This window comes from Dasypus novemcinctus, chromosome 18, assembly GCF_030445035.2.
Source record: "Dasypus novemcinctus isolate mDasNov1 chromosome 18, mDasNov1.1.hap2, whole genome shotgun sequence".
NCBI classification, from domain to species: Eukaryota; Metazoa; Chordata; class Mammalia; order Cingulata; family Dasypodidae; genus Dasypus; species Dasypus novemcinctus.
Window position 1 is genome coordinate 59,873,930 of NC_080690.1, and position 25,377 is coordinate 59,899,306.

General features: G+C 47.5%; 1 protein-coding gene across 1 annotated transcript in view; it reads left to right on the top strand.

The window, feature by feature from the left end:
- Positions 1-25,377, top strand: part of SAMD4B (sterile alpha motif domain containing 4B) — a 41,203-nt gene that overhangs the window by 12,129 nt on the left and 3,697 nt on the right. Inside the window, exons 2-10 of the mRNA XM_058280232.2 lie at positions 2,435-2,836; positions 12,433-12,903; positions 20,894-21,133; positions 21,659-21,768; positions 21,929-22,015; positions 22,731-23,070; positions 23,779-23,864; positions 24,367-24,485; positions 25,041-25,239. Coding sequence (XP_058136215.1) covers positions 2,641-2,836; positions 12,433-12,903; positions 20,894-21,133; positions 21,659-21,768; positions 21,929-22,015; positions 22,731-23,070; positions 23,779-23,864; positions 24,367-24,485; positions 25,041-25,239 — 1,848 coding nt within the window. The 5' untranslated portion in view covers positions 2,435-2,640. The remainder of the gene's footprint in view (positions 1-2,434; positions 2,837-12,432; positions 12,904-20,893; positions 21,134-21,658; positions 21,769-21,928; positions 22,016-22,730; positions 23,071-23,778; positions 23,865-24,366; positions 24,486-25,040; positions 25,240-25,377) is intronic.

The following is a 25,377-nucleotide window of genomic DNA, read 5'->3' on the forward strand; positions in this document are numbered from 1 at the left end:
AAACTTTTCTTTTAAACGAGGTTTCCAAATCCCTTTTGCCATCCTATGGGCTGTTCCTTGTTTTCTCTTTTCCCTGGGGCTGTAGAAATCCCAGGTTTGGTTTCCATGCTTGCCTCCTCCATTTTTAGCTAGGCATTCATTCAGCAAATGTATATTGAGCACTTTCTATATGCCAGACATTGTTCTAGGCACTGAGTGACCAAAACAGACTATAGCTTACATTTTTGTGGAAAGAAACAACAAACACAGATAAGATGATATCTGTGGGTGCGAAGTTATATAAAAGAAATGAAATAGTAATAAAATAATGTGATCAAGGGAGAGACTCCTTAGATTTGATGGTCAAGGAATATGTCTGAAGAAGTGACATTGAGCTGAGACTGTGGAGCCAAGTGGGAGCCAGCCGTAGACGGGATTCCAATGAACGAGAAAGAACTTGGTACAATAATTGTTTGGAGAGGCCATAGGAATTCTGCAGAGTTTTTAGGCCATAAGAAGTTTGGGTTTAGTTTAGATTTTATTCTAAGTGCAATGGGAAGTCATTTAAGGATTTTAGCCAGGGTGATGACTTGAAAAAAAAAAAAGAAACACTAAGATTCCCTTTTAAAAAAAAAACAAACAAGATTGCTGAGAGATTTGCTTAACTTGGAACAAGATTTTTCATTTTCCCCATGGTTTGCCCTGCTTTCTTATATCTAAAGGGATTGACAGGGAAGCAGACATGGCTCAACAAATAGAGCGTCTGCCTACCATATGGAGCATCCAGGGTTCGATACCAAGGGCCTCCTGACCTGTGTGGTAAACTGGCCCATGTGCAGGGCTGCCACGTGCAAGGAGTGCTGTACCACGTAGGAGCGCACCCGCGTAGGGGAGCCCCATGCTTAAGGAGTGTGCCCTGCTAGGAGAGATGCCCCATGTGAAAAAAGTGCAGCCTGCCCAGGAGTGGTGCCACACACATGGAGAACTGGCGCAGCAAGATGACGCAACAAAAAAGAGATGCAGTTTCCCAGTGCTGCCTGACAATGCAAGGGGATACAGAACACACAGTAAATGAATACACAGAGCAGACAACGGGGGGAAGGGGAGAGAAGTAAATAAAACAAAATCTTTTAAAAAAACAAACAAATAAAGGGATTGACAGGCTAGCCACTTCCCTCTGTTCAGGACTCCCCACAGGAGATACACTAGGTGAGTCACAGCCTTTGTCAGCTGCACCTTACAGTCCTCCTCACAGGGGCATGGAAGCTCCAGGAGATGGGAGTAGCTCCCTAAATCCTGAGCCTAGCAGGTTCAGTGAGCCTTTGTATGGAATTCTTAGTCCCGGGAACCTCAGTTCTTCTGGCAGCCAAAGGGGCCTAGAGCTGAATGTGGTTTGGAGATAGAGCCAAGGGTCACAAGAGAAACAGGGAAATGTGAGTGGAGACCAGGAGCTCAAGACACTGAGAAAAAGGCTTCAAACCAGTGTCCAGAAACTAGTCAGCTGAAGAATAGGCCTGTTGTTTGCTCAGTGGAAACAGTTCCTGTGTAGTCCCTGCCTTAGAGAGGAATTTGGATTTGGACACTTTCTCCCTCCAGAGTATTTGACTTTTAATCTGTCCCCTTCCCATCAGGTTGACATCCTCTTGGCTCCCAGGCCTCTATGACAGGCTGGTGTCTCTGGAAACCAAGGGAACTTCCCAACCCACAGGGCTAGATTCTAGAGCCACCTTGAGGGGAATGAAGAAGAATGCTGGGATCAGATATTTACCTCAGAGTAAAGATAGGTAGGATCTTTGAGAACAGAGCTGCATCTTTTCCCAAGCAGGATAACTAGGTTTTAAGAGGTGGGATCCCCTTAGCCTGTTGATCTTTGAAAAGGCCCCTGTCCAGTTCCATTACTAAAGGCTGACAGGCACCTAGCCTGTTCCTGATCAAAAAGCTATCCATACCCAAGTTCTCCACTGGGGTCACCACCATCCATCCCTTTCATAGCCTGTGGTTTTTAACTTGAAGTAATATAAAGAGCCCAGAAATTCCTTTCAGCAGGTAAACAGTCACTCTGTTCAGCTGTCAGAGGAGGTGGCCAAAGACCAAGGTCAGGGGATATGCTTGTAATCACGTGTCTGCTTAGAGGTGGGCTTGGGGTCAGTTATCTGTTAATTCAGATCTTTCCCCACAGTGCTCAGCCTCTCCTATTTCCTATTTCTTACCACCTTAACTCCCTGCTTTAAATCTACTTTCTTTGGCTCTATGGCAGCCAGACCTGAAGAACACTGTCTCCTTAGTCTCTAGGATGCATCTGCCTTTTCTCAGTATCTGGAGATTGGAGGGAAAGTTTGGTGTCTGGCGTTGGTTTTGTCTTCTTTTCAGAAGCTCACTGCCACTCTCAGCCCACACTCACCAGGCTACTTCAAACCCTTTCATTCTACGACCCCTCTGTTTCCTTCTTTTCCAGGAGCCTGGAGAGGTGTGGCTGGACCAAGACCTCCTCCGATGTGAGCAGGCTTCTTTCTCTTCCCATCTCCCGTTGCCATCACGCCAGGGAACGTCCTCAAGCCCTGGCCCTCAGGGGAGAGGTGACAGAAGCCCGGAGCCGAGACCATGTGACGGCGCTGGCCCTCGCCACCGCCGTCCCCCCACCCTGGCCCCAGGCCTGGCACCATGATGTTCCGAGACCAGGTGGGCATCCTCGCTGGCTGGTTCAAGGGCTGGAATGAGTGCGAGCAGACGGTGGCCCTGCTGTCTCTTCTGAAGCGGGTCACCCGCACCCAAGCCCGCTTCCTGCAGCTCTGCCTGGAGCACTCACTGGCGGATTGCAATGACATCCACCTGCTGGAGTCAGAGGCCAACAGTGCTGGTGAGTCTCCACTCCCAGAGATGGGAGCACAGCAGGAGAGAGACCTGGAATAGGAACAGATGGCAGGCTGAGAGGCCAGTCCAACATTGGTGCTAAGAAATGTGGGTTCTAAGCTTGGGATGGGGGTCCCTGACTTCACAAGCCATCATCATGAATCTCTTTCCTGGGCTGTGTTGCCAGACATCCTCAGGCAGAGGGTGGGGAAGGGGAACACAAACTTGAAATTACCCAGAGCAGAAGAAGAATCATGTAGGGTGGCTTCTTCACCGTAGGCAATAGCAGAGTGATTTGTCTGGGAGGGTGAAAGGAACAGACTAAGTCATTACTTATGAAGGGGGGGATGGAAAGTGAGCAGTAATTCATTCTCAAGCTCCCAGATCATCAGAACTAAAAGGGAATTTTAGAACTTTTCCAAAATTCATGATTCATCCAATACTAAAAGTACTATCCAAAGGTAGGCTAGACTTAAGAAATACATGACTTCAAGAGAATTGAGATACATTGCTCTCTATCAGTATCCTAAGCAGTCAATAAAGGGGCTCTCTGTTTCCTGTGAGGCTGGCATGAGGGAAGCTAAGTCAGACTACTGGAAATTATCTCTAAGGCTATAGTCATAGACAGGAGGCAGGCCAGAGAACCATCTCAAGGAGCATTTCTGAAGCCATTCCGGCCTTCTGGGCCTTTGGTGAGCCTCCACAGGGCTGGATGGAGAGCCATTGATCCCAGTGGTGGGTGGGGATGATGGAGGCCAGAGAAGAGGAAGAATACATAAAAGTTAGCTGGAGGGAAATGGATGTGGCTCAAGTGATTGAGCTTCCACCTACCACATGGAGGTCCTGGGTTTAGTTTCCAGTGCCTCCTAGAGAAGACAAGCAGGACAGTGAGCTGGCACATCACGCAGGCACAGCGAGCTGACACAACAAGGAGACACAGAGGAAAGACGAGAAACACAACAAAGCAGGGAGCTGAGGTGGCTTAATGACTGAGTGCCTCTCTCCCATGTGGGAGTCCCAGGTTCCCTGTGCCTCCTAAGGAGAAGATAAGCACACAGCAAAAAAAACACAGAGCAGATGGTGAGTGCGAACAATGGGGGAGGGGCAGTAAATAAATAAAATAAATCTTAAAAAAAAAAAGTTAGCTGGAAAGGGAACCCAGGGATTCCATGCAGTTTGTCCAAATTAGTTTCCTGACCCTTCCCACCCTCTTCCCCATAATAATAGTTCACATGAGCCATTACAATATGCCAAGCACTATCTTTACTTGTATGTTGACTTTAAGAGCAGTGTGTTTTGGTGGCTCTAGAGCCAGACTCTCTGGATTTAAGTCCTAGTTCTGTCACTGACTAGCTGTATAACCAAGTAATTTAAACGTTGTGCTTGGTTTCCTCATCTTTAAAATCAGCATGATATTTGTGCCTTCCTTCTAGGGTAGTTGTGAGGAATCAGTGAGTTAACACATGTGTAACGTGTTAGAACAGTGCTTGGCATGTAGTAAACACTCCATAAATGTTAATTTTTTAAGTGTTAGTGACTGGTCTAGTCCTTAACAGCAATCCCATGAGATAGGTACTGCCATTGCCCCTATTTTACAAGTGAGAAAATCATCATGGACTGCTACGATTGGGATCTGGGGAGCCGTAGAGTGCCTGGCCTCCTTCATCTCCTCAGGCCACCCACCTTAGCAAAATAAAGGTGCCTTTATTTTATTGAGTTTATGTGTACAAGTCACAGAACCATCACAGTTCAGGGAAAGGTGGTCATTCAGACCAGTAGACACCTGAGTTTAATTCCCAGTCTAGCACACAGCGAGCAGTAAAAACCCAGCTCAGGAAGTGGATGTGGCTGGGGTGCTTAAGCACCTGCCTCCCATGTGGGAGGTCCCAAGTTTGGTTCCCAGTGCCTCCTGAAAAAAACAACAACAAACAACAAGCAGAACAAACAAAGAGAAAAAAAGAACTCAAGGAAGCCAGTGTTGGCTCAGTGGTTGAGTGCCAGCTTCTTACATATGAGGTTCCGGGTCCAATCCCTGACCCCTGGTACCTCAAACAAAACAAAACAAAACAAAAACCAGCTCAGCTGCAGCAGGCTCACACACCTCCCCCCCTTCCCAAAGCAGGTAGGGCTCCCCTCTGCTCTAGCACCAGCAGTGCAAATTCTGTTTGCTGTATAGCTCTGTCCCCTGGGTGGAGGTTCCTTTGGGGCAGGCCAGTGTCTTCCACTCATCACACATCTCCACAACCACATCCCAAGCAGGTACTTGGATGACTAGTGGGTACCTATCTTGACTATATGTCAGAATCACCAGTGGTGCTTACTGCTGTTTATTTCTTAGAGCATTTTTAGTTTTTGCTTTGTTTTTAAAAACTGTAGTAAAATCAGACCAAACAAAAGGTGAAAAATGAGGGCTCCCTTCCAGACTTGCACCTTCCCAGTTTAGTTTTGAGTTATTCTATTTTCTGCACATATGAGCACATGTATATACTCCTTCTAGCTTCTTCAGGGTTTTAGTTTTAACACATATGGCAGGGCACTACATATTAACTAAGTGACTTTTTTTCACTTAATATAACCTAAAGATTATTTCCTATTCAGCACAAACATATGTATCTCATGACTGTTGATGACTGCATAGGAAGAGGCATAGGTAATGTTGATTGAGTCTTACCTATGTACCAAGCAGTGGTTTACCTTTATTACTCATTCTGTAAGGTAGATCCTGTTGTTACTCCCCCATTTCCCAGATGAGGAGACCGAGGTCCAGAAGGATTAAATGACTTGCCCTGGTCATAGGACTAGTCAAGGGTGGAGAGCTAAAATTGGACTCTGCATTCTTTTTTTTTTTCTTTTCTCTTTTTTGAGGTACCAGGGGCCCAGGGATTGAACCTGGGACCTTGTATGTGGGAAGCCAGCACTCAACCAACTGAACTGTTCTTGCTCTGACTGGTAGGCTCTACCACATGGTATTCCTGTCCTCTGCTGATGGACATTTAGGCTTTTCCTGGTCTTATCCTTATAAACAGTGCAGTAATGAGTACCCTGTAAGCATCTCTAGGATAAATCCCTAGAAATCTGTGGAACTGCTAGTTTGAAGGCATGTACATTTAAAGTATTTCACCTCACTGCCCTTGAAAGACGTTATACAATTTACAGAATAGTCCCTGAGGCCCATCCTAGATTGTTTGAATTGGGATATTGGGATCGTACCTAGCACAGGTTGAGACTGCTATGGAATGAATTGAATGATGAATTGAATGAATGTGTGACTCACGATTGTTATCCATGGTCTCATGTCAGATAGAATATAACAAGCTTCTAAGACAAGGTCCAAACCTTTTGGGAGCTCACAGTCTAGTTGTGGGAAATAATGACCCCAGAAAGTATCTGCCTGGTACCAAATCAGTAATACAGGTAGAACAGCACAGACTAGTGGATCAGTTGATTAACTGATCAAATCAGTTGATTTGAAGGAGGGCTGGGTATCAGGAAAGGCTTCCCAGCAGAGGTGCCAACCCAGCTGACACTTAGATAGGTGGAGAGTAGGGAAAACTTAGAATGAGGGAAGAGAGAGAGGGCAATGTTGTATTCCAGAGTCAGCAGAGAGCCTGATAGGACTGTAGAAGCAAAGCAATACTTGAGAGAGAAGTGATTGCAGGGGTAAATTGTAGAGTACCATGAGTGCCTGGCTTTGAATGCCTCTTTCCTAGTAGAGATGGTGGCTTTAAGATTCAGGAGGCCTGAGTCTCCTATCTTACTCCCACACCTAAATAGAGCAGTCTCTGTGCCTTGTTTGGGAAGGAAAGCTGCTTCCTGGACCTGAGGCCTGCCTTTTGGGAGGAGCTGTAATTCCTTTGGTTCTCCTGTGTTCATTATGGCCTTCCTGTTCCCATGTGTTTCCCAAATTTGCCCAATTGTCAGAATCACCTGGGGATGACTGTTGACATCCTGATTCCTGAGCACCTAGCCAGACCCACTAAATCAAAATCCTAAGGGTGAGGGCCTGGGAATGAGTGCCTAGCTTATTCTGATGACCAGGCAGTTTTGAGAGATGAGGCCCTGCTGGATTTCTCACAGGACATGGGAATATGTGTTGGCATTTATAGGGGTTCTAGATCCATCTCTGCCACTAGCATTTTTGTTACCTAGGTCAGTCCCACCCCTTTTGGGCCTATGGAACCCCATCTGGACAGTGAGGGTGCTATTCTAGGTGCTCTCCAATTGCCTCTTGGATGCTGAAATACTGTGCCAACAGAAGGCAGAGCCAAGCTAAGCATATTTCTTTCTGTCTTTGGGGCCCAGCACATTCTTCTAAAGCAGCAGTTCTTAATATTTTATGGGATGAACCCCTCATAGAATCTGACTCTCTGTTCTTCCCCATCTCCTTACCCCCACCCCCCAAAAAGATGGCCACTTACCTCAAACACCAAATCTTGAATTCATTTGATCCACTGATCCCTATTATAGAGACTGAAGCACTTAAACTTTTTAAATCCCTTCAAGCCAGGAGGGCTGAACAATGAGGCAAATCTTCTGGGTTTCTGTCTACCTGTCCACCCACCCAACCCTGCTGCTTCCTCCACTTCTCCCAGGGAGGACCCTAATTACGGGTTAGGTTTGGATCAGAGCTGTGCATCTGTCTGTCTGCTCTTCAGAAAGGACAGGGAACACAGAGGGATTGACCTAGGTGAGTGTTTCCCAACCCTGGCTTCATCAGGATTGAGAAAATCTCTCTGGGACCTCATTAAAAAAAAAAAAAGTCTGAGGCCTTGGTCTTATCCCTAGAGATTCTGATACTTTTGAAGCTCTCTGATTGATCCCTGTGTGTACCCAGAGTGTTGAACCGTTTGTCTTTTTTTTTTTTTTTTGCAGGGGGAGGGGGACACCAGGGCCAGGGATTAAACCCAGGGCCTCATATGTGGGAAAGTGGCGCTCAACCACTGAGCCACATCCGCTCCCCCGAGTTGGTTTTTCCATTGGTTTTGCTTGTTTGTTTTTTCTAGGAGGCACTGGGAACCGAACCCAGGACCTTCTAGTGGAAAGCAGGTGCTCAATTGCTTGAGCCACATCTGCTTCCTCCATTTGTCTTGATGATGCTGATTCTGGGTAGGCTCAGGAAGGTTATGAGGGTACTGTCATGTGGCCTGCTGGGAGTGGGAGGTGAAGGTTTACAACTGTGGAAGGAGGTTCTGCCCTGAGCTGTCCCTTCCTCCGGAGAGGGTGTAAGGAAGTTCCCCAGGCCAGGCAGCCAGCATTAGTTTCATAGAGGCAGAATCTGAAGCAACACCCAGGAACAGAATAGCAATACCCTAGGGGTCTCTGGAATTGAGGAGAGGCTCCAGGTTTTCCCTTGTCATCCCCATTCCTTCTTCCAGTGCTTGTTTTCCCTGCCTGTTTCGAGCTATAACAGTGATTCTGGCCCACTCTTTGTCCCTGATGCTGACTTGGACCAGAGATGTGTTCTCATGGATGGCGAGTGGAGGCTAGAGCCAGAGGAGGTGAAATCCCCTTCCCACCCTGGTCCTACGGCTTCCTGGGCCATTCCCTGAATTTCTTCCCTTCACTTGTCCCCTGAGTCATAGTCCCATATACAGCAGTTTTAACTGCCTCCCTCTCTGGCTCACTGAATCTGGGTGGGGAAACTGAGATCAGGAGAGGGCCATGGCTGACTGAGTCATTAGAGTTCAACCCTGGTGCCTCCACCCTCTCATTTCAGGCTCTACTAACACAGTTCATCAAACAAAAATGTGAGTTCCCTAGCCCTCTTCCATGTCTGTGAGAGCTGGGATAAGGCAGAGAAGGGCACATTTGAAGCCAAACCCCACCTCCTCTGACTACCACCTCAGGCTGCCACGATTGTTGCAATAGCCTAGCACATAAAAATGGGTTTGCTCTTACGGCAGTCTCAAAGATATATTTATTTGGCTTCTGTGATTTGCCAGGAGGCAGGGTCATGATCTACTTAGCTCTGGTCACCTGGTCAGCCCTGTTCCTGTTAGCACTGTGGCCAGGACGGCACTCATACACACTGTGCCCTACTCCTTCCCATGTCTGTAGAGTCCAGCTCTGCAGCTTGGTGAGAAGCAGCTGGCATCACGGCATTCCCCAGCCCCTTCCCCCACCCGCCCACCTTCAGAATTTCATCATTGCTTGTTGTGCCTCCAGCTCAGAGCAGCCAGAAATATGTCTGTTTTTGGTAAATAACTGTGAAATTCCCCACCTCTGTTGGGAATCTTAAGGGGGAGGCCCAGATATGCTGTCCTACATGAACTGCTCCCCCGAACCCTAAACATCATGGACTGTAGATCCTTGACAAGGAACAACAACAACAACAATAGTTAATATGCACTGAGCACTTCCAAATGCCGGGTGCTTTGCACAGTGGTCTCATTTAATCTTTACAGAACCCTGTGATGTAGGGGCTTTTATTCCTCCATTGTACAGAAGAGGAAATTAAAGCTCAGAGAGTTTAAAGGACAGGCCTGCAATTAGTAGGTCATGGTGGCAGGGCTAGATTTCATATCTGGGCGGTTTTATCTGTCGAACTCTTAGTATAATGTGCTTGGACATGACACAAAGTGACATGGTCAGGGGATCCTAGAGAGGGTACTTATGCACCCATAGATACCACTATCTTACAGGGTATCATGTCGGCTCCAGTGTGCAAGTATTCATTGGGTCTCTTTCTTGCCTCAACTCTGAGCCAGATTTTGCAGGATACTAGTTCTATCTCCACCTGTCATCTGCAGCCCCAGCTGGGCTCACCCCAAGGGGCTTAGAGACTGCGCAAATTCCTTGGAACAGTTACAGTGCTCGCTGATGCTTCCCAGTCATTGGAGGCCCACCCTCACCATCACTACCACCACACATACACATGAGCACACATTTCTACAGGGTCAGTCTCCATTCATCTAAAACTACTCTCTCTGTTCTCTGCAGTAGAACAAGGTCCTCCATTGAGTCCAACCCTTGGTGCTGTTTTGTCACGTCCCCTGGCAGTACCAGAGGAGAAGCTGTGTCCTTAGCCCTGGAGTCCTGACAGAACTCTGGGGTGCGGGAGGGACTAGACAAGGCTTCTCTCTGTCCCAAATGCCTCTGGCTACCCTACAAGGCCTAAACAACTACAGTAGAGAAAATGAGGGTAGGGTTGAAAAGGGGCAGGCTCTCCACTGCTAGAGGAGAAGGCAGAAAAACACCAATCATTGAGGCACTTCCTGAGTGTTTACTCTGGGCAGATTCTGTCAGATGCCTTACATGTATCATCTCCCTAAGTCTCCTCAGCAGCCCTCTAATCCAGAGGAAGCATATTGCCCAAGCAATGACTTGATACAGCTGGGGTAGAAGTCCCTAATCTGGACTTCTGTCCCTAATCTTAATTTTTATAAGAAAGGATTGGAAGGTCCCGGGATAAGTTCCCAGTGCCTCCTAAGAAGAGAAGACAAGCACAGACAGAAGATTGTGCAGCGAATAGACACAGCAGACAGCGAGCACAAGCAGTGGGGTAGAGGGATGGGGGGGATAATAAATCTTTAAAAAGAAAGGAGATGAAATCACTATTTCATCTCTCTTATAAAACCTCAAGAAACTAGGGAGATCCTTCCCATGTGATCCCATTCCAGATGGAGGTAGAGGTGCAGAAAGAGCCAAGTCTCCCTGAGATCGAGCAGGCTTCCCACTTTGGGAATATCTTTAGATCCGCAGTTGGCCTAAGGGACAGTTTCATGCTCATGGGGAACTTGTTGAAGTGAAGACAGATGGAGGGGATGAGGCTTCCTAGCACTGAATGGCAGATAATGAAGGGGATTTAGAAAGCCAGTGATGAGGTGAAGAAGAGAGACTTGGCATTGGAGAGAGTACAGTGTGGTGGTTAAAAGTTCCTCCTAATTCTAGAGCCAGGCAGACGTTGGTTCAGATCTCAGTTCTACCACTTACTAGCCCTGTCACTTGGTAAAAGTTCTTCCCAAATCTTTACTCATCTACAAGATTGGGAATGCTAAAACAGCACTGAGTTGAGGATGAAAAGTGATCATGTCCTTAGCGTAGTTACCACACCTGCCCAGAGTCACAAAGTAGTGTAGGAGGGACATAAGCCACATCTCTGCCTCTTCCTTTTCATCACCCTCCCCTCTGGGGTCTTAGCTCTGTCCAGTTAAAGCAGCTCCTTTGTCTCTTTTCCAGGAACTCACCAGTAGCACCTCTCACAACACCTTGTTGTGAGATGTTTGTGAATCATTACCTTAACTGTAAGCATGAGCCCCAAGTGTTGGGGCAGAGTTGACCCCAAACCCTTGACCATGGCCTCTTTCCCCAAGTGTTGATATTCTTTGTCCCTCTTCTCTGCCTGTCAGCATTACTCCCATTCTACCCACTCTTCCATTTAGCTAGTCATTGAAGTGGTAACAAGGGTTTCAGGAGGGCCAGTCAGACCTGTAACAGTCCTTTCCAAGGTCTCCTTCTTGTGGCCAGCCTGGAGCCTTATTTTTGGGGAACTCTATCAGGACTGAGAGAGGAAATGGGGCTCATCTCCACAAGATAGACTCAGGTCCTCAGACCATGGGAGAGGAAAGAGAGGACACCAGATAACCATGGCATAGAGTAGCCAAGAGAGGTTTCCTGGAGAAGGACAGATTTAGGCAGTCTCTAGAAGATAGAGAATTTAGGTAGGAAGAAGGGTGCTCTAAGCAGAAGCCTTGAATCTTAGCCTGAGTGTGGAAGTTGGGGTGAATGTGGCATGTAGAGAACCCCAAGGAAACTGGGGTATCCTGAGCCAAGTCTTTATCTGGAAGAATAGGAAGGTGTGGGGGTGGGGAGGGAGAGTGCCCTTGTAATGAAGTTTGGGCTAGGAGTGCTTGGGTTTGATTCTGTTGATGCTGGGTTGCCCTTATAAACTCCTGGTCAGGAACATGACATCCTGGTATGGTTTAGTAAGATAAATCCATCTGGGTGTATGGGACAGATTGGAGGGGGAGCATATAGAGGCAGAGAGTCTACTTAAAAAATGAAACAAGTATTTATTATATAAGCCAGGACACTTTCCATTCTTAATTAGCTCATTGAATCTCAAAATAGCACTGTGAATTGGGTACTGTAATTATCTCCAAAATTTTGCAGGTGAGAAAATCAGTATTCCTTGAGACTCAAGACGACTTGCCCAAGATCCATCTAGTAAGTTGAGGCGTGTAGACCATCTGACTTCAAAGCCTAAGCTCTCAACTACTATATTCCACTGTTCTCCCCAATCAGGGAGGAGTCTGTTTTGATAGGGGAAAGTGGGTAGAGGCTTTGAGGATAAAGAGGAGGAATACAGCATGAGGAGCAGGCTCACATTCAGCAGTAGAAGCTCAGAGTCCAGGGTACCGAGTTTGACAGCAGGTTTTTGAAAGCAGAGGTGATAGACCCTGAAAAAATTACTCTGAAGACACGGTGAATGTGTTTGATCTCTCCTCAGGGTGTAGGGGGTGATATGAGGGACAAGGTCAAAGGTCACGAAAGGTTATGGGAGAGGAGGCAGGAGTTAAGGGAACAGGCCATAAGTAGTTCTTCTGGCTTTATCAGAGTTTTATACCCCAGCTCCCCTGACATTCCCTCTTGTCGCCTCTGCAGCCATCGTCAGCCAGTGGCAGCAGGAGTCCAAAGAGAAGGTGGTGTCTCTTCTGCTGTCCCACCTTCCTCTGCTTCAGCCAGGCAACATGGAAGTCAAGACAGAGTACATGAGGCTACTGCAGAAAGTGCTAGCCTATTCAATCGAAAGCAATGCCTTCATCGAAGAGAGCCGCCAGCTCCTTTCCTATGCTCTCATCCATCCGGCCACCACACTGGAGGACCGCAACGCACTGGCCCTCTGGCTGAGCCACCTGGAAGAGCGGCTGGCTAGTGGCTTCCGCACCCGTCCCGAGCCTGCCTACCACTCACGCCAGGGCTCAGATGAATGGGGGGGTTCTGCAGAGCTGGGCCCCGGGGAGGCAGGGCCAGGCTGGCAGGACAAGCCACCCCGAGAAAATGGACATGTGCCCTTCCACCCACCCAGCTCAGTGCCGCCAGCCATCAACAGTATTGGGAGCAACGCAAACACAGGTGAGGGGGAAGGGGTCTTGGGCGACCATGTCTATTTAAAAAGTAGTCATGCTGGGCTGCCTTGTTTTGTGGCTTTGGGCATGTCATATAACCTCTCTGGGCCTTAGCTTTGGAGGCAGTACAGAGGTGGTGAACTGGCAGCATCAGAGCCAACTGAAGACAAGTTTTATTGAACTCGTGCTTTGTTTTTGTTTGTTTTTTTAACTTTTTATTTTGAAATACATTCAAGTTTACAGGAAAGTTGCAAAAATACTATAAACCCCATGCAGAGAATTCCAACATACTCCTACTGTTCCCTCCCTCCAATTTTAACTTTTTGTCACATTTGTCCTTTCATTCTATCTCTTCATTTCTCCCTCTCGCTCTCTGTGTTCATCCGTCTATTTGTGCAACACTTGACTGTATGTTGTATGCATCATGCTCCTTAATGACTTACTGCCATCTGTATTTCTTAAGAACAAGGATATTCTCTTGTGTTACCACCTAAAGTGCAGTTACCAAGTTCAGGGAATTTAACATTGAAATAAAACTCAAAGTCTATATTCCCGTTTTTTCATATGTTCCCGTAATATCCCTTTAAGCTTTTTCTCCTCTCTTGCTAGGTCCCATCCAGGATTATATATCGCATTAATTGTCATTGTCTCTTGAGCTCTCACTTTTTTTTTTTTTTAAAGATTTATTTTTATTTATTTAATTCCCCTCCCCTCCCCCGGTTGTCTGTTTTCTGTGTCTTTTTGCTGTGTCTTATTTCTTTGTCCGCTTCTATTGTCGTCAGCGGCATGGGAAGTGTGGGCGGCGCCATTCCTGGGCAGGCTGCACTTTCTTTCGCGCTGGGCGGCTCTCCTTACGGGTGCACTCCTTGCGCGTGGGGCTCCCCTACGCGGGGGACACCCCTGTGTGGCATGGCACTCCTTGTGCGCATCAGCACTGCGCATGGGCCAGCTCCACACGGGTCAAGGAGGCCCAGGGTTTGAACCGCGGACCTCCTGTGTGGTAGATGGACGCCCCAACCACTGGGCCAAAGTCCGTTTCCCACTTTTTTTTTTTTTTTTAAATTTCTCCCCCCATTTCCCCCTGTTGTCTGCTCTCTGTGTCCATTAGCTGTGCATCCTTCTGTGTCTGTTGTATTCTCATTAGGTGGCTCAGGGAACCCATCCTGGGACCTTCAGAATGGGAGAGGAGCTATTATTCTCTTGTGTCACCTCAACTCCATAGTATGTTGCATCTCATATTGTCTCTTCTCTGTGTCTTTTTATTGTGTCATCTTGCTGCGTCAGCTCTCTGTGTGTGCGTCACCACTACTGGGCAGGCTGCATCCTGCACAGAGCAGCACTCCTTGCACGGGGTGGGGGTACTCCTTCCACAGTGGCACTCCTATGTAGGGAGCACTCCTGTGCAGGGTGGCACTCTTTGTGGGCCAGTTCACCACATGGGCCAGGAGGCCCTGGGTACCAAACCCTGGACCTCCTATATGGTAGGTGGAAGCTCTGTCCATTGAGCCATATCTGCTTCCCCTGCTCACTTTTTTTTTTAATTGTGAAAACATATATACAATATAAACTCTTCTGTTTCAATTACTCCCAAGTATATCATTCAGCAGGATTAATAACATTCATGATATTACATTACTCTCACCACATGGGAGGTCCAGAGTTCAAACCCAGGGCCTCCTGACCCGTGTGATGAACTGGCCCACGTGCAATGTGGTTGCATACAAGGAATATTATGCCACGCAGGGGTGTCCCCTGCATAGGGGAGCCCCACGTGCAAGGAGTGCGACCTGTAAGGGTTGCCGCCCAGCACGAAAAAAGTACAGCCTACTCAGGAGCGGTGCCGCACACAGAGAGCTGACGCAGCAAGTTGACGCAACAAAAAGACACAGATTACTGGTGCCGCTGACAAGAATACAAGCAGACACAGAAGAACACACAGCGAATGGCCACAGAGAGCAGACAACTAGGGGGGGTTTGGTTCCTGGTGCCTCCTAAAAAGAGACTAGCACACAACAGACAGACAAAGCAAATGCAAATAACGGGGGGGGGGGGGGGGGGGCGGGAGAAATAAATCCTTAAAAAAAAAACTTTCCTGGGGAGTGGATGTAGCTCAAGTGTTTGAGTGTCTACTTTCCGTGTACGAAGTCCTAGTTTGATCAAGCCATATCTGCTTCCTTGGGAAAGTTTTTTTTAATGGCTCAGGTGAGTGAGCTCCTGCCTACCACACGGGAAGTCCGGGTTCAGTTCCCAGTGTCTCCTAAAGAAGACGCTCAGACAGTGAATTGACGTGATGGGTTAGTGCAACAGGCTGGCACTAAGAGCTGATGCAATGAGCTGATGCAACCAAGAGACAGAACAAGGAAACATTTCCCTCCCACGTGGGAGATCCCAGGTTTGGTTCCTGGTGCCTCCTAAAGAGAGAAGACTAGCACACAACAGACACAACAAATGCAAATAACAAGGGGGGTGGGGAGAAATAAATAAATCCTTAAAAAAAAAAACCTTTCCTGGAGAGTGGATGTAGCTCAAGTGTTTGAGCATTTGCTTTCCATATATGAGATCCTAGTTTGATCCACGGTACATCCTAAAAACAACAACTAAGAAACCAACTCTCATTGGGGAATAGATGTAGCTCAGTGGTTGAGTGCCTGCTTCCCATGTACTGGGTTCAATCTCTGGTACTTCCTAAAAGAAAAAAAAGAAAGAAAAAACTTTCCCAACTCTCTAAACAGAAACCCTACATCTATTATGCATTAACTCCCATTAACTCCCTGTTTCCCCTGCCTCCCACCCCTTGCAATCTGTACTCTAATTTTTGCCTTGTGACCTTCCATATTTTTCTGATATTTTCCTTATAATTACCATAGGGCTTAAATTTAACGTATCTATAACAATCTTGTTTGCTTTGATACCACCTTAACTTCAATAGCATGCACAAACTATGTTTCCCACTTTATGTAGTTCTTGTAACAAATTATAGTTTTTTACATTATGAGTTCAGAACCACTTATTTATCATTAAATTTATGCATTTGCTTTTTAGATCCTCTAGAAAGAAAAAAAGTGGAGCTACAAATGAAAAATAGAATAGTATTGGCATTTATATTTACCCATATCATTACCCTCATCAGAGATCTTTATTTCTTTGTGTGGCTTCAATCTTTGATCTGTTGTTCTTTCTTTCCAACCTCCAGAACTCTCTTTAGCATGTCTTATAGAGCCAGGCTAGTGGTGACAAACTCCCTCAGCTTTTGTTTATCTGGGAATGTCTTAATATCTCTTTCATTTTAAAAGACAGTTTTGCCAGATATATAATTCTTGGGTGGTAGTTTTTTGCTTTCAGACCTTTAAATATTTCATCCCTCTGCCTTCTTGCCTTCATGGTTTCCAATGAGAAATCAGTATGTAATCTTACTGAGGCTACCTTGTACAGGACACATTGATTCTTTCTTGTGGCCTTATAGAATTCTCTACCTTTTGCATTCAACACTCTGATTATGTGTCACAGTATGGGTCTAGTTCCGAGTTCGTTGAGCATCTTGGATGTGCATATCTAGTCTTTTGTTAAATTCGAGATGTTTTTAGTGATTATCTCCTTGAATACTCTGTCCCTTTCTCTTTTCCCCTTCTGGGACTCCCATAATGCATAATGGTATGCTCGATGGGGTCTCACAGGTTCCTCAGACTCTGTTCACCTTTATTCATTCTTCTTTCTGCTCAAACTGGATGATTTCAGGGGTCTTCAAGTTCACTGATTCTTAACTCTGACAGCTCCCGTCTGCTGTCAAACCTTTCTAGGGAATTTTTAAGCTTTTTGAGCATATATATGTATGTATTATCTGGTATGTCCCAGATATGGTCCTCCTCATTGATGGCTTCTAATGCTTTAATCTTCTTTTTTACCTCGACTATCACTTCTTGTTTTTTGTATATTTTATAATTTTTTGTTGAAATCTAGACATTTTGGTATTTTAATGTGTTATCACTGATGTTTAGACTCTGCTGTGTCTGTTCTTTAAGCTTGTATCCAGCTAGTGTTATAACTGAGCTTTCCTTGAATGCCAGTAGACAACAAAAAAGAAAATGAGAATGCCTTTCCCAGTGTTTGCAACATTTCTAGGGACTCTAGAAACCCAAGGTATCTTGGACTTTGTCTTCCAGTCTCAGAGCATCATGGTTCTTGGGTCCAGGTTGGGAGGATATATTAGTAGTGATAATTCTAGTGGAATATATTGAGCATTTAGTCTGCCAGGAGCATTTGAAGAACATTATATATATAAACTCATTTCATTGGCTGAGGCATAGAAAAGTCACTCCATCAATGGTTTGTATGACAGTATCTCCAGATCAAAGTGAAGGGGCCTCCCTGATTCTTTCCGCGCATGCCTGTAGTCTGGGGCATGCGTGTTGTGGCCTGAGGAATTCCTTCATTTTCACAGTTACAGATGTTCCCTCTCCATAGGAAACAGTTTCTTCATAGTCCCGGGCACCACACTGTATGTCCTATAGCCAGCAACCCCTTGCCTCAGGCAGCACAACTTGCCTTCTCTCCCATGGCATTCTGTGGAAGAGTTCTCTGGGCTCTCTTGTATGTGCAGGGCAAATTCTAGGATAGCAGGTCCCCCAGGCCACCACCAGTTAGTTTGGGGCAGACATACATGCCATACATGCTCCCTCCCAGTATGTGCATGACAGTTACTCTGCTCCCCCTGGACCTGGACCTGGGATCAGGGATCTGCATTGCGTGCACAGGCTCAGGTAAGGGGTCGGGAGTTTTATATATATATAAACCCATTTCATTGGCTGAGGCACAGAAAAGTCACTTGCCCAAGGTGACGTAGACAGAACCTAAATCCAGGCAGCCTGGTTCCAGAATTCATATTATTAACCATTTTGTTCCACTGCCTCCTCCTAAAAGTGACTCTCCTAGATTCTCAAACCTCATCATGAGGAGGGGTCACCCATGCAGAGTCCCTGTAAATGACTTCCTCCCCATACCTTCAAGGCTCCCCATAATGAGGACAGCAGTTATTAAAAGACAAAGCTTAAAACATTGTTGGGTAGGAGGTTTGGACTAGACGAGAGAAAGAAATTGAGCATTACAAAAAGAGAGTAGAGCATGAATTGAAGTCACAGGGGTGTCAAATTGGAGGGGACAGTATGTAGACTGATCTGGAATGGAGAGTGGCACAGAGGTTTAAAGTAGCAGTAGTAAGCACTCGTGTTTTCTATCTGCCTGTCCCTGTGCTAAGTACTTCCACATGGAAATGGAGGCAGAGAGGCCAATGAAGTGACTTACCCAAGATTGCAGTTAGTAGGTGACAGACCCAGGATTTGAACTCAGTTCTGTCTTGTCTCCGAGACCACAGTAGTTAGGTCCACATTCAGGAGGGCCTTGAAGGACAGCATGAAGCTTTTGGATTTCAGGCCGTTGGAGGAAACAGGAAACCATTAAAATATTTTTGAGTGAGGAGCAAGAATTGGCCTGTGAGGGCGGGCAGGATGGGTTTGGGGTACTGCCAAGGACAGACCAGGATTTCTTGGAGAGTGTGAGGCACTGGATCTCCAGCCTGCGTTCCTGTTTTTATAATTCTCATGCTGTGGCCAACCTCCACCCCAGAGTGGGGCCAAATAGGACTCCTCAGGAACTGCATAATCATTCCAATCAGGGTAATTTCCTGCCCTCTCAGCCTTGCCTGTGGACTACTTGGCTGAGAAGGGAGGAAAGAGAAGGCCAGAGGGACCAAGATAGGCAAAAAGGCCTGTATTCAGGGTTTCTCCCATCCCGGTAGGGCCCAAGAGTGTGCCATCTTCTGCAAGTGTTCTAGAGTGGGGACAGAAGCCAGGACTGAGCAGTCCAGGGTCTGGGAATGAGCTCTGAGCCTAGATGGAGGCTGGCCTTAGGGGAGCAGGTCAGTCAACTGCCCTCTCCCTTAGATGATTCCTTGACTAGGAGTATAAATATCACAGATGAGGGAAGGTGCTTTGGGGCCTGCACCAGGCCGGTTCTACCTCCTGGTCTGGGTATTAGTGGAGCACTGGCAGAAATCCCATGGGAAACAAGGCTGGCCTTGCTTTTCTCACCTATCCAGCATGAGGTATTTCAGCTTCGTTTCTTTTTATTTTTCTCTAGGCAGAGTTGGGGGTATTTTTGGATTCTGTGTTGAGCTCAGAGGTCCCCTTACCACCCCTTAGGATTGTGGGTGCCCTCTCTTTATCCTTTTTTATGAAGTGTTGAGGGCTTCTGTATGTTGTGCCCTGTACTGATCCTGGGATTCAGAAATGATTAGGTGGGGTTCCTGTCCTTCATGAACCCACAGTCCAGTGGGAGAGGCCAGCTAATGGAGAAGGCAGTAAGTGCAAGGCCTTGTGGGATGTGGGAGAGCTTGGAGTTTTTAACTTTTTATTTTCAAATAATTTCAAATTTACAGGACAGTTGCAAAAATAATACAAAACCCATACAGAGAACTCCAGTATATCCCCCCATCCAGATACCCAGATTTACTTTTAACATTTCGTCCCATTTATTTTTTCCTTTCTTTCCCTTCCCCCTTCCCCCCTTCCCCTTCCCCCCTTCCTTCCTTTCTTCCTTTCTTCTTATTTTCTGAACATTTGAGAGTAGGTTGCATACATCATGCTCCTTGATCACTTAATACTTCCATGCATATTTCCTAAGAACAATTATAGTCACTGTGTAACCTCATTAAGTACAATCGTCAAGTTCAAGAAATTTAACATTGACCTAAAGCCTTCAGTCTATACTTTTTCCAGTTGTCTCAATACTGTTCTTTTGGATGTTTTCTCCTCCATTGTTAGATCCAGTCCACAATCATATATTGCATTTAATTGTCATTGTCACTTGAGTCTCTCTTTTTAAAATTGTGGAAACTATACAGCATAAAATTTCCTATCTCATCTACTCCCAAGCATACAATTCATTGGAAATAATCACATTCACAGCATTATGCTACCATCACCACCACCCATTACCAAAATTTTTCCATCATCCCAAACAAAAATCCTGTACCCATTATGCATTAACTTCCCTCCTGCCCCTGGTAACCTGTACTCTACTTTCTGGCTCTATGCATTTGCATAATCTAGTTATTTCATGCAAGTGGAATCCTCCATTATCTGTCTTTCTGTGTCTGACTTCACTCAACATGTCTTCAAGCTTCATCCATGTTGTAGCATATATCAGTACTTTATTTCTTTTTATGACTGAATGATATTTCATTGTATAGATGTACCATACTTTATTCATTTATCTGTTGATGGTTACTTGGGTTGCTTCCACCTATGAACATTGGTATACAAATATGTTTGAGTCGGTGCTTTCAGTTCTTTGGGGTATATACCTAGAAGTAGGATTGTGAGTCATATGATTATTCTATACTTAACTTTCTGAGGAATGCCAAACTGTTTACCACCGCGTCTGCACCATTTTACCTTCCCCACAACAGTGTACGAGGGTGCCTATTTCACCACATCCTAACCAACACTTGTAATTTTCCATTTTTTAAATAGTAGCTATTCTGTTGTGAGGCAAGGAGTTTGGCTTTTATTCTCAGTATGAAGGGATGCCACAGGTGCAATTTAAGCAGAGAACTGACTTGATCAGGTTTGTGTTTTTAGAAACGTTAGTATAGCTGCTGTGAGGTAAATGACTGTAGGAGGCAAGAACAAAGGGAGGAAGCTGTTATAGTAATTCCAGTGAGAGTTGCTAGTGACTTCGAACCAGAATGCTATCAGAGGAAGTGGAGTGATTTGGAGAAGAGGCTGGCAGAGCTTCTTGTTGGATTAGGCATTGGGGAGTGAGGGGATGAGCAGTATCTGGAAGGTGGTTCCTCTCAGATCCCAGGGTCTCTTTCCCTTGGAACATTCTGGGACTGAGCACAGCCATGGCATTGGCTGGGAGGAGGAGGAAGGGGAGCATGGTCTCCTGTGGTCAGATCTCTAAGCCTGACCTCCCCCTTGGCTCTCTTCTCCTCCTGCCAGGTCTCCCCTGCCAAATCCACCCCAGCCCGTTGAAGCGCTCCATGTCACTCATCCCCACGAGCCCACAGGCCCCTGGTGAGTGGCCCAGTCCGGAGGAGCTCGGGGCACGGGCTGCTTTCACCACACCCGACCACGCGCCTCTCTCACCCCAGAGCAGCGTGGCCTCCTCTGGCAGTGAGCAGACGGAGGAGCAGGGCTCCAGCCGTAACACTTTCCAGGAAGACGGCAGTGGCATGAAAGGTACAGTGGGGAGGGATCCTTTTTCAGGGGCTTCTGCAGAGCTCAGAGGAAAGAAGGGAGCCCATAGCCGCCCCTCTGCCTGCAGAGCCCTTGGTCTGAGGGGAGAAGACATTCCCTGCCCTTAGGATTCAAGACTGAACAGAAAGACTGGGGTCTGCCCTCACAGTCTGAGGCACACTGCCCTCACAGTGTGACGAGGCAGCCAGAGCAGAGATGACTCATAAGGGTTCCAGGAATACTTAGAGAAATACAGTGAGGTCATTCTAGTACACATCCAGCCAACCAGCTCAGGAAACCTGGCCAGATAGTATAGGATGTCCTTATCATGGAAAGCTACCTGTATGGATCTGACTGGGCAGACATAGAAGTAACTTATGGGCCCTTGGCTTCCTCCCACCTGCTCCTGGTTTTCTGCAGTTTTTAAGGATGCCTGTGATTTAAAACCACTCCCTCCCTACAATCCTCTCTTTGCCCTAGCCACCAGGATCAAACTCCTGACCTTTAGCCCTCTCTCTTTTTCCACAGATGTGCCCTCATGGCTCAAGAGTCTCCGCTTGCACAAGTATGCAGCCCTCTTCTCACAGATGAGCTATGAGGAGATGATGACACTGACTGAGCAGCACCTGGAGTCTCAGGTGACGCCAAGGGGACCATCAGGAAGGTGATGGGGACAGTACCACTTTGGCAATGCTCTTGCAGCGCAAGCTGCCTCTTTCTCTTTAGGCCCTGTTGGGACAGCCCCAGGTGCCTCAGCTTCCTGTTTACAGCTTCCTGTCCCCTCTGCCTCTACCACAGAATGTCACCAAAGGTGCCCGCCACAAGATAGCCCTGAGCATCCAGAAGCTGCGTGAGAGGCAGAGTGTCCTCAAGTCCCTGGAGAAGGTGAGGATGTGGTATCCCCATTTCCAGGCCAACCAGCTGCCCAGAGGAACCAGTAGACTGAAGACTCTGGGTGGGCCTTGCTGCCAGGGGCTTCCTTTGTGGGCCTCCTCATCCTACAAGTCTGACCTCCAGTAGTCCCTGGCCCCAGGAAGCCAGGCCCCAAGGTGCAAGTTGGCATCAAAGGGCTGACTTGCCAGTAGCTAAGAGACCCCCTTCCTCTCTGCCCTAGTCTGTGTCTCCTGAATCACTCTCTGTCTTTTGACTCAGTCCTTTCTCTCTTCCTCTTTTCCATATTCCTACTGATGTTTTTTGGAGAGTGAAGTGTCTCCCTAGGTCTGTGATCTCTTTCCACTTGGTTGTTTCTGATTTGTTCTCTCGTCTTCTGTATCTGCCTCTGTTTGCCTTACTTTTCCTTTCTCCCTGATGGTTACCTTCTGTTTTGTTTTCTCCCCTCAGTCTGAATCTCTGGGTCTGAATCTGATTCTGCCCTTGCTTGGGATCTAATGCCTTAGGCCACCTTTTCCTGGGTTCCACAGGATTCCACCTTGAGGGAGAAGAGGGAATGTGTGTGTACAAGTGTGTACCTACACATTTGTGGGCATGGGTGCCCTTGCCTGCTTTCTCTACATGCTGGAACCCAAGATCCATCTAGCTCTCTTAAAGCTCTGTCCTTGTGGGGTCTGCCTATGACCACAGCCCATGTTCCCCAACCCAGGATGTGCTGGAAGGCGGGAATCTGCGAAACGCTCTTCAGGAGCTGCAACAGATTATCATCACCCCCATCAAGGCCTACAGTGTCCTCCAGGCCACCGTGGCCGCCGCCGCCGCCACTACTACTGCCAAGGATGGGGGCCGGGGGGAGCCACTGCTGCCAGGTGCTGAGCCTCCCCTGGCCCACACCGGCACAGACAAGGGCACTGAGGCCAAGGACCCTCCAGCTGCAGAGAGCTACCCCCCTCCACCAGCTCCAGCTCCCACTGATGGCAGTGAGCCAGCCCCAGCTCCCGTCGCCGATGGAGACATCCCCAGCCAGTTTACACGGGTGATGGGCAAAGGTGAGACTACTCAGGACCCAGCAGGAAGTCCTCAGGCAGGGATCCCAGGGGACTCAGGCCTCACACATCAAATAAAAGATGATGGAAGCAGGGCTTTTTAAAAAAGTACCCCTTAGATTAAAACACTGCAGAGTGCCTGGGACTGAGGGTGACAAGACCCCTTTCTTCAGGGAGTGCCCAGGTGATAGAGACAGCCCTTACCCTCAAAGCGTCTCCATCCTGAGCAGAAGGTAGGACAATGTATAAGTGGAAACTGCATACAGTAAAGAATGAACAGATTAAGGTGACACCATTGATTCTCTCAAAGGGGAGCAATAACCATGGGGATAGTTTCGGCAAAGCTCTGATGGGCTCAGCGTAAACTAAGGTAGCATGATGGAGCAAGCTTAGGCTTGGACCCAGATCCTTTCAGCTGTGTAAGTGACTTAACCTCTCTGAACCTTAGGTTCTTTAAGCTAAAAATGCCCCACGTTATTGAGGCTGTTGCAAGAGTTAAAATGAAGAGTTTTATTGATTACTGACTTTATCTTTGCCTGTGCCAGGCACTGTTGTAGGTGCATCACATCTCATGTCCTCATGATAACCCAGGTACAATGCCTGGCACATAGTGGTGCCTGAGTTTCCTGTCCTTCCTTTTGCACCAGCCTGCTGGAACATAACAGAGAACAGGCTGGGGAGTAACGTCCTGCCCTTTTCCATGATCCCCAGTGTGCACCCAGCTGCTGGTGTCCCGGCCAGACGAGGAGAACATCACCAGTTACCTCCAGCTCATCGAAAAGTGCCTGACTCATGAGGTGAGGCCTTCTCTGGGGCTCCCAAGGCTGGAGAGAAGGCGGAGGATGCCCATTGTTTTCACGACCAAAATTTCTTACTTGGCCAACAGGGCACTGCCTGGCCTGGTACCCACTCACCTCTCCAGCTTCTCATCTCGCCAGTTTTGGGATTTAGTGAATGACCTAAGCTCTCCTTTTCAGGACCTGTATATATAGTCCTCCTGTCAGGAACTGTCTCCCTTCCTACTCATCCCTTAACTCTCAGTTCAGACATCTACCTCAGGGATGCATCCACTGACCCCACATACTAGTTCAGATGTCTTGTGCTTCCTGTATATCTCCCCCTCAGCATTTGTCACAGTTAAAATTACAAGTGTATCTTCCCACCAACTAACCTGTAAGCACAGGTCACCTCTGCCTCCCAGCATTGCAGGACACAGAGCAGGCAGTAGGTATGCAAGCAAATGAAGGGAAAGCAGATCTGAAAGAAGGACCCTCCCTTCCTCCTTCACCCTCTTTCTAGGCTTTCACAGAGACACAGAAGAAACGACTGCTGTCCTGGAAACAGCAAGTGCTGAAGCTCCTCCGTACGTTCCCTCGCAAAGCCACGTTAGAGATGCAGAACTACCGGCAGCAGAAAGGGTAGGTGGGTGGCCAGGGTAGAAGGACCCTCTCTCCCTCCACCCTTGCTAGTTGACAGATGAACGGATGAGAGGTGATTGATTGTATGCTAGGTTGTGTTCATTCCATCACTGGTTTGCCTTGTACAAGTCACCCAGTGAAGATAGGGTGCTTTTCAAGAATAAAGTCAGGGTGCTCTTACTGTTGAGCTGGCAGAAAACCAACAGATGTCCTCAATAGCAGATGCTTGCCTGTACCTTGTTCTCTTCTCATGTTTGCAGGGGGCTCTGAAGTCCCTTCTCACCCCAAACAAATAATACAAAGAACACACTTGAGAATTGAAGTTAGGAGAACCGCTTTGAGTGGACAGTGAAGAAACCTTTGTACTCCTCATTTCCAACCTGGGGACATCCTTGGGGCAGGAATAGAAGATGTGATGCAGGGGTTTGGTCAGATAGCCCTTGCTCACAGGAACTTCATGTTTTGTCCTGCCTTTGGGGGTTGTTGGAGGAGTGAGGAGGGGTGAACAGATGGACCTCATCCACCTAAACTGACACCCTGCCTTCTCTCTCACAGCTGGGCATTCGGCTCCAACTCACTCCCCATAGCTGGCTCTGTGGGAATGGGGGTGGCCCGGAGGACCCAGCGGCAGTTCCCAATGCCTCCCCGGGCCCTTCCACCTGGCAGGATGGGCCTCTTGAGCCCCTCGGGCATTGGGGGCGTCTCTCCCCGACATGCCCTCACCAGCCCCAGCCTTGGAGGCCAGGGCCGACAGGTGAGTAGGGTGAAGCAGAAGACCTGGTGCTTCTAGGGTTGGGGTGGTGGTGCCTGGGATTGTGAATCTGTCTGCCTGGGCCTGGCTAGGGGGCTGGGCAGGGGAGAGGTAGCTCTTTTGCCAGCTCCACCATTCCTG